This window comes from Stomoxys calcitrans, chromosome 2 (genome assembly GCF_963082655.1).
Source record: "Stomoxys calcitrans chromosome 2, idStoCalc2.1, whole genome shotgun sequence".
Lineage (NCBI taxonomy): Eukaryota > Metazoa > Arthropoda > Insecta > Diptera > Muscidae > Stomoxys > Stomoxys calcitrans.
This window is the reverse complement of record NC_081553.1, coordinates 81,318,284-81,333,679: the sequence shown is the minus strand read 5'-3', so window position 1 is coordinate 81,333,679 and position 15,396 is coordinate 81,318,284. Positions and strand designations below refer to the sequence as shown.

Genomic DNA, 15,396 nt, shown 5'->3' with positions numbered 1-15,396 from the left:
AGTGCCATTTTACTATTATTTAAATTTTTTTTGTCTAAATTAAAACTTTTTTCTTTGCTGATTTTTTTTTTATCAGAAACAATTTTTTTTTAGCGTAAAATTTTCACAATTTTTTTTTCACAATTTCTTAATATTCACTATTATTTTCTTATTAGTTACCATAAATTAGAGTTATCAGAAACAATTTTTTTTTAGCGTAAATTTTTCACAATTTTTTTTTTCACAATTTCTTAATATTCAATATTATTTTCTTATTAGTTACCATAAATTAGAGCTGGTATGTTTCTCCCTCTTTCTTCCTTTATCCGTCGTATGGTTTTTCCTGCTGCCCGGACAAAACCTTTTCCTGGATTCCGAAAGTAAATCCTTTTCGAGGATTTATGTTTTCATCCTTTTTCTTCCTTTATCCGTCGTATGGTTTTTCCTGTTGCCCGGACAAAACCTTTTCCTGGATTCCGAAAGTAAATCCTTTTCGAGGATTTATGTTTTCATCCTTTTCCTGGATGGTGTTGAGTCGTGGATACCTTGTAGGATCCTACCGACTGCGCCAGTTTTAGATACAAACTTCTCTTGTGTAAGTTTCAAGTCTATCTGAATCTTTATTTCAAATTTTCCTTAACGCTAGCTTAATAAATAAATGTTTACAATTAGCTGATGAATTCTTCATAGTATATGTTTTCATTATGGCTCGCTATGGGTGGTCAAATGATATTTGCATTGATCTCTGTTTCTCTGTGGCTGGTTGGGGTAAATGGATTTTGTATATACAAAATCCATTTGCGACAATTTCGTTGATCATGGATTTTTGCTAATGCTGCAAAAATCCATAGTCATAATGAATTAAAATTCTGCGGACAGCGTGGGTGGCCCTGTAACTCCTATACCCATGCAAGAGAGCCATGGATAAAAGTTGGGGTTTAGACCGCTCATCATGCACTGGGTATATGCTGCAGATGTCAGACCTATAATGCTATATGGTATTGTGGTTTGGTGAACGGCGTTTCAAAAGTCCACCATTCAACTGATCAATACTCAGCCTAATTCAAAGGATGACATGTATGTGCATTACAAACGCACTAAAGATGACACCATCTGATACACCATCTAATGTATCTGGACGTTGTGGCTAGACAATTTCCTGCGACCACTGTTGTAAGGCTAACTGAGCTTTCCGTTTGGCCACGTGGCGGCTATGGACACGGTGTTATCCTTGATACAATGCTCGATGTTCCGAAAACTTTGGATTATATTGCATGAGCCGCTTTTCGATAAAAATTATTGAAACACTATACCTGATAGAGCTGATTGCAACTACGATATCCCTGGTAAAAGAAGTTCCTTAGATGACCTTTTGGGGTGTACTCTAAAGAACAAGGAGTGGTCACGTCGAAAAGACTACCCCGCCACTGTAGTGTGTATCAAGCGGAGATCCTTGCAATTTAAAAAGTGGTGTAATGGCTAAGATATAATGTGATAACGACGATTGGCACAAATTTCTTCCCAGACAGCCACTAAATCTCAAGAGAACATACTTCTGAAATCAAAAACCGCCCTAGACTGTCACAGATCTCTCAGCTATATGGCTGAACAGTTCAAAACTCACTTGTTCGGGTGCTGGTCCACCGAGATGCAAATGCAAATTTGACCATGAACATTCCGTTATGAAATAGGGGCAAACTTCTCACATATCAATGAGTGTAGTCCGATTCAAGTTTTAGGAGGTGTTAAGGGACCTCCTTTTTATAGCTGAGTCCGAATGGCGTACCGCAGAGCCGACATCTCTTTGGGGAGAAGTTTTTACATGGCCCAGTACCTCACAACTGTCGCCAGCATTAGGAGAGGATAACCACCGCTGAACATTTGGTTTCTGATGTTCTCGCCAGGATTCGAACCAGGGCGTTCAGCGTCATAGGTAGACATGCTAAAATGCTACGGTGGCATCCACACAGAGATATCCCAGGGAATTGTAGAGCAGACGAGATTGCGAGACTAGGAACTACCTTACACATGGCAGGAGAACTCGAATGTGTGTGTATGCCTCTTGAATCTGTGTGTATGCCTCTTGAATCTGTGTGTATGCCTCTGACAAGTCGGGTGGCAACGAATGATAGATGGTCACAAGAGGGGGTTGTAAACACTCCAAACTTATGTGGTCTAATTTAAACTTGAAGAGGTCTACCGCTTTACTATGGATGGCTAGAACGGACGTCTCAGTCATTGTGTCCGTCATGATAGGTCACTGTCTGATCCGACGACTTGCTGACAAACTGAAAGTTGCAAATAACAACTTCTACAGAAGATGTGAGGAAGGACTATAGAACATTAGCAGTGTGTGTCCCGCAGTGGCAGTCCGAATGAATCTCACTTTATGTTCTTATATCTTTGAGAACTTTTCTGACTTAGTGGATGTGAACATTTGCAATTTGTTATGCTTATTAAAGTGATCTGGATGGTTCAATGGCAGGATCTAGAAGGTATCTTCCTTCTCCTACTCCTGTGGCAACACAAAAGAACGAAAACGTATAAGTGAGCCTGATGGCAGACTGTCACATAAATCTAATCTAACCTAACCTATGATCCAGCTCGGACTGTGCATAGCTCCAATATAGACCGACATTTCTATTTTTGGTCCTGGACCCCAAAATTACGCATTTATTACTCGATTTCGATGCATTGTTGCATTGTTGCATAGTAAGTTGTATTGGAGCCCTTGATACCTCGGCCGTATATGGTAAAAATCGGATCATATTAGAATATTGCTTCCATCACATTGACCAACCTGCCGGTTTAAGGTCTTGAGGCCATAATGCTCGATTTGAGAAACAGGTTTCGTGATTTATCTTCTAGGGCCCAAAAAAAGCTTAGTTATCTATAGATTTCGACAAAATGTAGATAAAGTATGTATCTGGGGTGGTGGGAACACGAAGTTGAGAGTAAATGCGTTTTCACATGGTGATTTTCAATTATTTTATCTTAATTGTAGAAAAAACTAGCATGAAGTACTTTGGGCATGACCAGACCTTTGGGGTTCATTAGTGTGATTTTGTCTCAGTACCCATTTAGGTGTTTAAACCGAAATTGTATTTGTTCAAATGATAAATGGATGCACTAATAGCAGAATAATTTGTGCGCTATAGCAGATGTGGTTTGTCGGTTGCAGTGCTATATTGTCGATATTTTAGCAGCTTGCGTAGTTATAACAGCAGATATTGTTAGTTAAAATAGCAGATGGCAAAATGTTTGCCAACATGTCATGCCTGCAATTTGTGCATATGAATATTCCACTAAGGAACAAGAGCAAACTTTTCACATATCATTGAGTGCTCGGCCTTATTAAAGCCGAGTCCGAAAGGCGTGCCGCAGAGTGACACCTCTTTGGAGAGAAGTTTTTACACGACATAATACAAATGTTGCCAGCATTAGGAGAGGAAAACCACCGCTGAAAATTTGTTCAGATGGTCTCGTCAGGATTCGAAACCCTGCGTTCAGCGTCATAGGCAGACATGCGAGCCTCTGCGCTACGCAGCCATGTCTGCTTTTCAATTTTTCTGTTTTAGCAAACTTTTTTTTGGAGTGTTGGCCGCCTTAGTCCTCTTATAATTTGTGATGACTTTTAATTGCTTCGATATAACTTCTCTTATTACCCTAACGGATATTTTATTTCCACTTGACAAGCATTTATTTTGAAGACAGTTTCTTTTAATATGTGATTTGTTGCATTCGTTTATTTGTGTATGGGTGTGGAAGGATGCGGTTGAGTGTTTCAGTGCGGCGATGTGTCTTCGTCGGTTCTTTCACAGAAATAATGAAAACCAACAAAAGTGGTTTCTTCTGTGACTGACTACTGTGTCTAGTTTCTTAGATTACAACAGAGAGAAGAGAGAATAGAAAACGAAGAATAGAATTCATCAGTCGTTTTGTTGTGGTGCGAATGGACTTATTAAGTTTGGTATCATTCAATTAGTATTTCAGAAGGACTACAAGGATATTGCACAATGCCACACTCGTTCGGTTGTAACCCAAGATGGATAAAAGAAAACTGCATGCAATTATTTTAGCTTTTTGTTTTGTTTCTCAGTGACGAAAGTTGTTATTGAATTAAATTGCGGGTGTTTGTTTTGCATTGGGAATTCATTTGAATAAAATAATGATCAACTAGGGAACCAGCTAAGGAAATATGTTTAATATTAATTTCATATACAGAAAGGATTTAAGGGTTTTGTAAGATTTTTACATGTTTTTGTGTTAAAGCCAAACATTCCGAAAAGTTCATAGAAACATCAACTCCTCGGGGGACAAAAAAAATGTTTGTTTTAATACTTTTTGACTCGAGGTTCTCACATATCAGTGAGTGCAGTCCGATTCAAGATTCAGCTCAATGAAAAGGGGCCTCCTTTTTATAGCCGAGTCCGAACGGCGTGCCGCAGTGCAACACCTCTTTGGAGAGAAGTTTTACATGGCATAGTACCTCACAAATGTTGCCAGCATTAGGAGGGGAAACCACCGCTTAAATTTATTTCTGATGGCCTCGCCAAGATTCGAATCCAGGCGTTCAGCGTCATAGGCGGACATGCTAGCCTCTGCGCTGCGGTGGCCTCCGTAGGTCGGTAGGGATCTCCTATATAAACCGATCTCCTGATTCTTGAGCCTCTAGAGGGCGCAATTTACTATGGTCTCCAATATTCAAACCAAGTATGGTCCGAATCAGTCCATAACCATATATAGCACTAATAGCATAGTAATTCACATCCATTGTCCTTTGTTTGCCTATAGAGAGATACCAGGCAACGTACTTGACAAATGCGATCCATGGTGGAAAATATATAAGATTCGGCCCGGCCGAACTTAGCACGCTTTTTATTGTTTTTTCTGCTGACTTCAATAAAAAAAAGCTTGTCAAAAAAATTCGCTATAGAGAGATTAGTTTGTATAAGAATTTCAAGTTGCGCTTTAAAAACAATTCGTTACAGAAAAGTATTCATTAGATAGAAGTATTCGTTATAGAGACATATTCGTTTTAGAGAATTATTCGTTATAGAGAAGTATTCGTTATAGAAAAGTATTCGTTGTAGAGAAGTATTCGTTATAGAGAAGTATTCGTTATAGAGAAGTATTCGTTAGAGAGAAGTATTCGTTATGGAGAAGTATTCGTTATAGAGAATTATTCGTTATAGAGAAGTATTCGTTATAGAGAAGTATTCGTTATAGAAAGTATTCGTTATGGAGAAGTATTCGTTATAGATAAGTATTCGTTGTAGAGAAGTATTCGTTACAGAGAAATGGCAGAAAAAAAGTTGTGTTTTTAATTGTTCGGTAATAGAGGGCGTGCTGAGTTCGGCCGGGCCGAATCTTATATACCCTCCACCATTTCCAAGTACATATAGCACCCATTTAACCGTTTAAGTTGACATATCTTATCCAAAGTTGTCTTAAAACGCTAGTGTATATATGCTTCACAATCAAAAAATAAAAACTTAACCGATTTAAGCAAGTTTTCTATAAAGATGAATCAATGAAAGTACTTTTTTACCAAAAAATGCAAAAAATACACTTTTTCACATTTTTTGACTTCCAAACTGTATAACTTTTAACTGGATAATCAGATGTGGACCTTTGTTGTGATAGAGCTATTGTAAATTTTGTCACTAATCCAAATCATGCATAAAAATTAAAATCGAACCACAAATGCCTTCGTAAATTGCAAAATACAAAGCATATATCGGTCAAAATTGCAACAAAAGAAAATAATAGTTAAATATCTCCAAAACCAGTGGAGATATTGCATATATCTCAAGCGGACTTTTTTGTAGGGATTTTTGAGCACTATCCAGCAAAATTCCATGAAAATCGGACCAAAAATAAAGATTTGGCAGCCCCGAAAATGTTTCGGAGTACCGAGGTGGCTAACTTTAGGAACCTGCCAAAGATGTATCTCTACCTATTCTCCCATAGTATAGTAGTAGTCCTATATGTCCCGACCAAACTAATTGCTTTTTTTTGTGTTCAATCTCATAATCCGTATTACATTCCAATTCATATTGAATGTCATTTCACCTATATGCATGTCATCTTTGGCAATTAATATTCCATTACTACAAGTGATGTCAATGCAAATAAATACCAATAAATAAATTCTAATTAATCTCTAGCTTGTTTGCATGCAAACTTATTTATGAATAAAATTAATTTTTTTATACTTTTCGTTCGTTCACTTTATTAATTTATTATTTTGTTTTTCTCTCTCTCTCTCTCTTCCCCTTTCTCTACCACATCTTTATTTTGCCATCTCTTGCGATTCATGCAAATTTATAGCGAAGATTACTATGGTGATGTTGATTTGAAAGCTTTGAAAAAGTTGGGCTATTAAATTCTTTGCAGCGCAAGGATAACAAACAACAACAACAACAACAGCACACAAACAATGGTATGCAAAATCTGGACAACATCAAAACAACAAATTCCTCTTTGAGGATATAAGAATTTAGCTATGGCAGTAGATAGATATGTCAACGAGTGAATGAATTAATGTGAGAGAGTATGTGTGTGTGTGTGAGCAAGAGTTCGAAAAGGACTCTTGACCATTGGTTAGAGTCCCCTTTTTCAATGAATGACTAAATGTTGAGTAAAGGAATTTTTTTAAACCAATTGCTGGAAAACTAGCGCACAAGAGAATATATAAGAAACGAATGAAAGAAAAAAAATTGATGCTATGCAAACAATTTTCACAAAATTTATAAAAAATTTGAAGTACAAAAATAAACACATGTAACCAAAATTACAACATAACATGAAACAGTAAAAATAAAAAATTTAAAAAAATATAAATAAAAATATAACTTCACACCAGTGGTGGGTAAAACATCAAAAAATAAAATTTCATAAAATACATATGAAAATAAAATATCATAAACAAATAGATTTTAATTTTCAATATTTAAAATTGTAATTTAGAAGTAAAAAAAAATTTAAAAAAAATATTTCTGATTTCACACATGCCGCTCTCAACACCGTTATGCTATACCAAGTTTATATCTGTACAGTAAATAACACACACACACATGCAAGTAATGGCATACATGTTATACGAGTCCTTATAAATTAGATTTACACACACACACATCTAACCACACCCACATGTTAACTAAAATATAAGTTATATTTTACATATATATATGTATTGTAGTTTAGAATATACTCTTATCTATTCACTAGTTGATGTAAGACAAACCTAAGAAGTAAGTTTAAATTAATTTTAATTGTTTTCAATAATAAAATATTAGAATAATGTACTTATAGTGAGTATGTGTAAATGTTTGTCTTCTTTGTCTCATATGTTTTGCAAATTGTAGTAAACTTGAATTACATTTTTCAAAATATAATACCCATAAATGCATATCCATGCATCCATGCATGGCGCACATACGCATAAGCACACAAATGTTTGCCTCAAATGAATAACCATTGAACTGTTGTTGAGAAAAATGTTTGTTTTGTGTATTTCTGGCAAATATTTGCCTTCAATATTTGTTTATGGTCTTTTTGGGAAAATTGATTAAATTTACTTTCATTTCACCTCAGAGAGGCAGTAAAAATTTACATTTGGTCTTATGTAACTCTCCTTGAACTCTGCATAAAGTTAAATGAAAAGGACACTCAGTGTCATTTTGGTATATACAGAGGAGGAAAATCAATAACAGATGTATAAAATAAAGAAATTAAAACATATAAAAACTTATAAAATTCGCAGGTCTGAACTTTGAATACCATGGTGGATACATTTATTATGCTATTGAATTAAAAATATATCTTCTTTATCCACAATCAAAAAAATTCTAATGGCTCCCTAGTTGGAATATATTTGAAATCGGACACTGGAGTCGGACACATATGGACACATAAGTCGGAATTTGAGCACAATCCAGCAAAAAAATAATTTCTTAAATCGGACTAAAAATGAAGATTTAGCAGCCCGAACAACTTTTCGAAATGCCGATGGAACCAACTTTAGGTACGCTTAGACAACCAAGGGCATTCCTTTTCTTTCCTTTCCTTTCCTTTCCTTTTCTTTTCTTTTCTTTTCTTTTCTTTTCTTTTCTTTTCTTTTCTTTTCTTTTCTTTTCTTTTCTTTTCTTTTCATTTCTTTTCTTTTCTTTTCTTTCCTTTCCTTTCCTTTCCTTTCCTTTCCTTTTCTTTTCTTTTCTTTTCTTTCCTTTCCTTTTCTTTTCTTTTCTTTTCTTTTCTTTTCTTTTCTTTCCTTTCCTTTCCTTTCCTTTCCTTTCCTTTCCTTTCCTTTCCTTTCCTTTCCTTTCCTTTCCTTTCCTTTCCTTTCCTTTCCTTTCCTTTCCTTTCCTTTCCTTTCCTTTCCAAGCGGGCAACCGGGCCGGTAACCCGCCCCCGAAAAACTATGAGAACCACTATGAGAAATAAAGGTATAGTAAAAACGGACCCCGTCAATGTTGACGACCCATGGAATGTTCGCATTCTCTATAGGCACTTCCGCCCTACAGGAAGTGTGTTGGATCAGGAATGGCGTCACAACAACAATAGCTGTCATAACACAAGGCATGAATTTGGCTGTGGATTTGTGGTTAGTCGGAGAGTCAAAACCTTGTTTCAAGCTTTACTCCGGTGGTTGAGAGGCTAGCTACAATTCGCTTAGAGAGAGAATATGAGATTGAAAATTGCTAAACAAAAGAGATGGCAGCGGTGATATAATGGCGCAATGGCAAACCATTACTTGGGTAGCGGAAGCCTCCCCCAAGAAAGCCGTGGTACTAACAAGAGCGTCGAGATGCTACTGAAACCATGAATGCGGCATATAGAGCAACCCTGCAATCAGTAGCAGATGAGAAAGAAGAAGGAAATGGAAAGACGTGAGTGTGAGCGAATTGAGATGTACAGCAGTCGGAATGAAGACCGACGGCTTTGAAGCAATGACACAGATAGCATGACACAACTGCTAGTGTCCCACGATGGCGGCGAAAAGGATATCGCAGAACCAATCCCTGATGATGGTATAGAATGTTTACATCAGAATGAGGTCCAGGAAGCAGTGAGCCGACTGAAGAACAACAAGGCAGCAGGAGCCGACGGGTTACCCGCTGAACTTTTTTAGACCGGAGACGATACGCTAATAAGGCGTATGCATCTGCTTATCTGCGAAATCTGGCTAGAAGAACCATACCCGATGATTGGAACCTCAGCATACTATATCCTGAACTCAAGAAAGGAGACAAGACGGAATGTGCCAACTACATGGGAATAAGTCTCCTCCCCATCGCATACGAGATACTCTCGAGCGTACTGTGTGAAAAATTAAAATCTAAAGTCAATGAGATAATTGGGCCCTCACTAAATGTTTGAAGTTTGCAGTATTAAACCTGCTTTCCGCCAATGAATACTTCGAGTAATTCTCCGCAGTGTTCGATCTCTTAAAACTTCTGAACAATATTGCGTAAAGGAGGACCCTGATCAGCAACCTGATTCACGATAGGTAAGCCAAAGCAGAATTCAGTTGTTTGTAAAGTCCCTAGATACAGGTATATATTGTATGTAAACTCAAAGGTACCATGTTGAACAGGACAAAAAATAACGTAATAGAGTCAATTTAGTCTTTATCATACGTTTCCACGCCACTCACACCCGCCCCTGCCGACCGAGGGGACACCTCCCATTACGTAGGGATGCGTAGTAGAGGGTTGGTGTAATACTGGCTACAGGAATGAATGAACATTCTTCTCTGGCAACTTCTACACCAAACTACAGACGAAGGATAGAATTCTTTATTATATGAATAGGATCGGTGAAAGATATACTACTATAAAATTTGTTATATACATCACACAAAGACCGAATCGGATTGTTAAATCGTAATTAGATCTCACTAAAGGTTGTCTAAGAGGTATGTTATGCTGAATATTTTGGAAAGGAATATTAAAATTTAATTCGCCAGTTAAGAATTGGGAATCAATCTGACCACGCAATAATTTCACAATAAATACGGCTCTAAGCCTCAAGCGCCTCTTTTCGAGCGTTGGTAAGTCAATAAGTTTCAAGCGGTTCTCGTAAGGGGGAAGATATTCTTCCAAATTCCAGGGTAAGCCCCTAAGCGCAAAAAAAAAAAAACACAGAAATTGTACCTGGACTGTTTCAAACCTATATAAGTAGCACTTGTAGATTGGGTCTCAAACCACAAAACCGTATTCCAATGTAGGCCGAACTAATCTTCTAAACAAACGCTTAATCACATAAGGATCACCAAACTCCTTCGACCACCGTTTTATAAAACGCAACAACGACTTTCCCTTGTTGATGCACGTGTCAATGTGCAATATAAAACGTAACATATCATCGAAAACAACACCAAGATCAGTAAAGGAATCTACGATAGGCAATTTATAAGAACCTATATAATAGTCACCAAGAACGTGTCTAACCCTGAAAAGAGATGACTTCTTGCACTTCTTAAGATTAAACGCCATCCATTAACACCGCACCAGTCCACCTGAAAGTGCATATCGCTCTGCAAACACTGTGACCGATCTGGAGAATCCAAATTTCTAAACAGCTTCACATCATCTGCGAACATTAAAATCTTTGAAGACTGAATAACTGATGGATAATCATTCAAGTAAAGATCGAACAGCAATGGACCTAAATGGCTGCCCTTTGAAACACCAGAAAAAGCAGCTAAATCCTTGGAAAGTATATTATTAAAGTAAATTTTCTCTGTACGGTCTTGTAAATAAGAATCTATCCAATTCAACAGATGGGAAACCCATCATGTCAAGTTTCAACAGTAATAAATCATGCATCACAATATCGAAAGCCGTACAGGCTTCGCATAGTTACGTTTACAAATCGAAGACCTAGCGGAAGATATATCAGTATTGTAGGTTGATAGATGTTCTCAGTGTCCATAAACGGAGGGCATCTACAAAGTGAAATATCCAAAGAAGATGAGAAGACTGATACGAACATAGTTCATAAATTTCATTCCAAAAGGCATCGAAGACGACTGGATAAGTCGAAGTGATATAGTCCAACCCATTGTCGCTGGAGATCCATGAAGAACCAGAAAGGTTAAAGTCACCCTATGCAAATTAATGAAGAACTGTCCGTAAGTAAGTGAGATACTTTAGCAATAATATCAGCATGGCATAAGAATAGGTTAGACAAATAGTGTTACCAAGGAACACCAATTTCACACAGACAAATTCAATATCCAAGTCAGCAGAAGCATCAATTATCTCTGAAGGAATAGAATTACGAACCGTTATTTAAACTCCACCCCTTTTTAATGCAGTCGATCGTTTCTAAAAACCTGGTAATAATCAGAAATCATCTCAGTATCCGAAATACCAGGTTCGACCAAGTTTCAGTAAAGACAATTGTTTTGTAATCACAGTAAAAGCTCTTAAGGAACACATTCCTCAATTTAGAATTCATACTCCTAACGTTTTGATAAAGAATGGGGAAGATGTTACTTACTTTTTTGGAGCTGGCAAGATTCTCACTTTCCTATAAGTGGAAAGTTCTCTAAAAACAAACTACTTTACCGGGAAACCATTGGGCCAAAATTATCTATGAACTATAGTGTCCAACAAACTGCTCGGAACTATAATCTTAAATGAAGAAATACCACGAGGTTGTGAGGAATTCAATTTATCTTGGACCCTATTCAAATGATTCAAAGTGTATTCATTTTGTTTGCCTGCTACAAAAAGGTATTTATAGTATCAATGTCTTAAAAATGCAAAAATAGTTTTTTTTCTTTATATCATTTTTAGTTTATGTTGTTGCAACCATACAAAAGTCAAAATAATTTATTATTTTCTTGTAAACTTAATATACAAAACATACAACACCACAAGTCTACGCAGTATGTATTTCTTTCTATATCTATGAACAATACTCTGTAGTTGTTATTGAACAATCTTACAATATTTGCATAGATTAAGTTAAGGTATTAAATTTTAATCTAATCGAAATAAAAACATAAATAAATTATCAATTGTACGTTTGTTGTTACCTTAAGACTGGGTTTTATTTGAAAACCGTCAGTGTTTAACTACAATTTGTTAAGGCCATGAGCAGAAAAGTTGAAAGAATTTTAATTGAGGTATGTTTGAGTATTAATAAGGATTAGATAATTTAAATAATGACGAGCGCAACAGCACCAATGTCTTTTGCAAATAGTCGTAAAGAGACTAGAGAAGAGACTACAATGATCCTGACCTAAAACTAACCACAGAGACATTTATTACAGATGCCCTTGTAAAGGTTTATTTTTCATTCCGAATATTTGATTGTGGTCTACTTTTGAAAATAACACAAATCATATGTTGCAAAACCACAAGGAGCAAACAAAAAACCTCTTAAATCAATTAGCATATAGTTTTAGGCTGCAATATCAATGAAAATAAGCTCCAAATACTTTTATTATGAAGTTGGGTAAGAAGATGTTGCCTGTGAAATGTGGGGAAATCTGAAAAACCTGACAAAAACGTAGTGTTAAAGAAACATTTATGGGTACCATATGGTAGGTATGAAATAAAAATCCACTTGAAGTATAATATTCCACTGAAGTCACACCTAAGGTGGCAGTCTGCCATCAGATTGACTTAGATGATTTCTTCCATTGTTATATCACAGTAACCGACCGTTGAACCATCCAGATTGCTTTAAAATCCCAACAACCTGCGAATGTCCACATCCGATTAATCAGACAAGTTCTCAAAGAAATGAAAACCTAAAGTGAAACTCCTTCTGAGTGCCAGTGCGGGGCACACACACAGCAGATGTTCTATAGTCTCTTTTTCCTCGGCGTCCTCACAGCTTCTGCAAAAGTCATTACTGGCAACCTTCGGTCTGGCGGCATGCTTTCCGATCAGACATTGACCTGCGTAGATTACAACAGGTAAAAACTTGCAACATAATAACCCAATGAGATAAGAATTGCGGCCTCTAAAGGTTTAATATGTCAAATCGGAAGATCGGTTTATATGGGAGCTAGATTACTTTAAAAACCGATTTCGACCGTCCATGGCACGATTGTTCAAAGTCGTAACAGAACACTTCGTTGAAAATTCCATTCTAATCAGATAAGTGGACGGGACCTTAGAGACTGGATAAACCATATGCTAAGGAACAGGTGAATAAAGTGGCACAGGCACGCCACAAGGGGGCATTTTATCGCCACTTTGGGTGACCACCATAAATATCCTACTACGGATGCTGACTAAGGAGGGATTTGAACCTGACTGCTATACAGACGATGTTATAAGGATCTAGATCTAAACCAGCTGTGCAGAAGGGGTGAAAGGTTCTTACATATGGTATGTGACTGGACTAGACCCAGGGTTATCAGTATTAACCCAGAGAAGAGAGAAATATGCATGTTAACGAGTAAGACGAAGGTGGGACAATTTAATGCACCAGGTTTCCTCAATAAAACAATGTCGATATCTGACAAGATCAAATACTTAAGAGTGATATTGGGTATTAAACTTTATTGAATGTGTCACATTCAGGAGCATAATGAGAAGGCTCACAGATGTTGGGCACTAAGCAGACGCGCCGTAGGCTCGAAATGGGGCCTGAATCACTGGCTCTTCAGGAGCGTGATTAGACCAATACTTACTTACGCCTCAATAGTTTGGTGGACTTCTTGGAGAAAAAGTCCAACCATACAACAAATTCAAAGAACATGTTGTCTTGGAATAGGCGGATCGATGAGGACCACGCCCACTAGGGAACTGGAGACTATTCTAGATATCCTACACATGACATGCAGATTAAATGTGAGGCAGCCACTGCGACTATTAGACTTAATGCGATGGGAGAATGGATTGAGGAGGGGAGCAGCTCATACCATCGCGGTATAATGGAGGCGTCGATCGGAAACCGGGAAGGACGGGAAGAGATTTCCAATCGGATACCTGAGACGACACTTGAGATCGAGTGCGAAGCACTGCTGCCAGCGGCACAGTTTTTTACAGATGGAACCCTAGTATTGCCGTCTGGACGCTCTTACACGGATGGATTAAAGCTAGGAGACAGAGTGAGTCTGGGGATCAACTTTGAGAACCCAGGGACAAAGATCTGTTTTAGACTGTCTGACCATAATACGGTCCTGCAGGCAGAGTTCCGGGCGATCACGGAATGCATGAGGTGATATGGTACTAACGCGAGGACGTCGAGTGTGAACATCTTTACGGACAGTAAAATGGCCATAAGGGCAATAACAACCAGGAAAGTAAAGTTACGAACAGTCTGGGAGTGAAAGAAGCAGATTAACGCCTTCTCTGAGAATGACACAATCCGTACGTTGGGGTGTCGAGCCATAACAGAGTAAAAGGGAGTCAAAGGGCAGAAGATTTAGCAGTGAATTCCAGAGAACTGTCGTCAATAAACTTGGTTAGCCAAAGCCTTTTGGGTCGACGCAGTCTGATTTAAGGACGTGAGCGACAAACGCATGTAATATTACGGAACAGCGAAACAGTCGGTAGGAAGGCGAAAATCCTATGGGGATGATCTGGATCGTGAGAGGACGAGGCTATTACTGAAAGCAAGTAAAAAGGAGGTCATATAGCTTTTTGTGTCATTACGGGATACATAGGACTACGAGCTCACTTATGCAAAGTCGGTGCGGCAAGTGATGACATGTGTAGGGCATATGGGGAAGAAGATGGGGAAGATGAGACGTTGGGGCATTTCCTTTGTCATTGCCCGGTTTTCGCGGCTGAAAAGACACCGGTACTTAGGTGGGTACACAATGCCAGACTGGAACCAACTTTATGGAGTGGTATGTAAGACAATTAAGGGTTTTGTAATTAGCAAGGAATTTTTTAGTTTTTGGAGCACACAACATGCCGATTACTGGCCTAGGTGTAAGTCTATAGTGGCATGCAGCAGATTAATATCTGCGTCCTCTTTTCAACCTAACCTTGGTCAGGCCGACCCCTGGGTACCATGGGTTGTCATGGATTCTGCTAAAAATGCGCAATATTAAACTCAAGGTAAGGATAAGAAGGGTTATACTGACTAAATAATACCCTTCACCTACCTTATAAATATAAATCATTATATGGACACTATATCTTGTTCTTAACCAATTTGAATGGTCTTCGGCCGAGGTATTCAGATGGGCAAGAAAAAAGTCCTTGAAGGCCACCGCAGCGCAGAGGTTAGCATTTCCGCCTATGACGCTGAACGCCTAATCTCAGCCAAGTATGGTTCATATCGGTTCATAACCTTATATAGCTCCCATATAATCGAAACTATGATCTTTACTTCTTGAGATGATTTGATTGAAATTTAGCATGAAGTGTTTTGGTTTGACCATCAACAACTGCGCCAAGTGTGGTCTGAATTGGTTCATAACCTGAAATAGTT

At 37.8% G+C, this 15,396-nt stretch overlaps 1 protein-coding gene across 1 annotated transcript in view; it reads left to right on the top strand.

The window, feature by feature from the left end:
* LOC106089557 (protein obstructor-E) overlaps positions 1-7,213 on the top strand; it is a 92,870-nt gene extending 85,657 nt beyond the window's left edge. Inside the window, exon 5 of the mRNA XM_059362704.1 lies at positions 6,313-7,213. Within this exon, the coding sequence (XP_059218687.1) occupies positions 6,313-6,367 (55 nt within the window). The 3' untranslated portion in view covers positions 6,368-7,213. The remainder of the gene's footprint in view (positions 1-6,312) is intronic.
* The last annotated feature ends 8,183 nt before the right edge of the window (positions 7,214-15,396 follow it).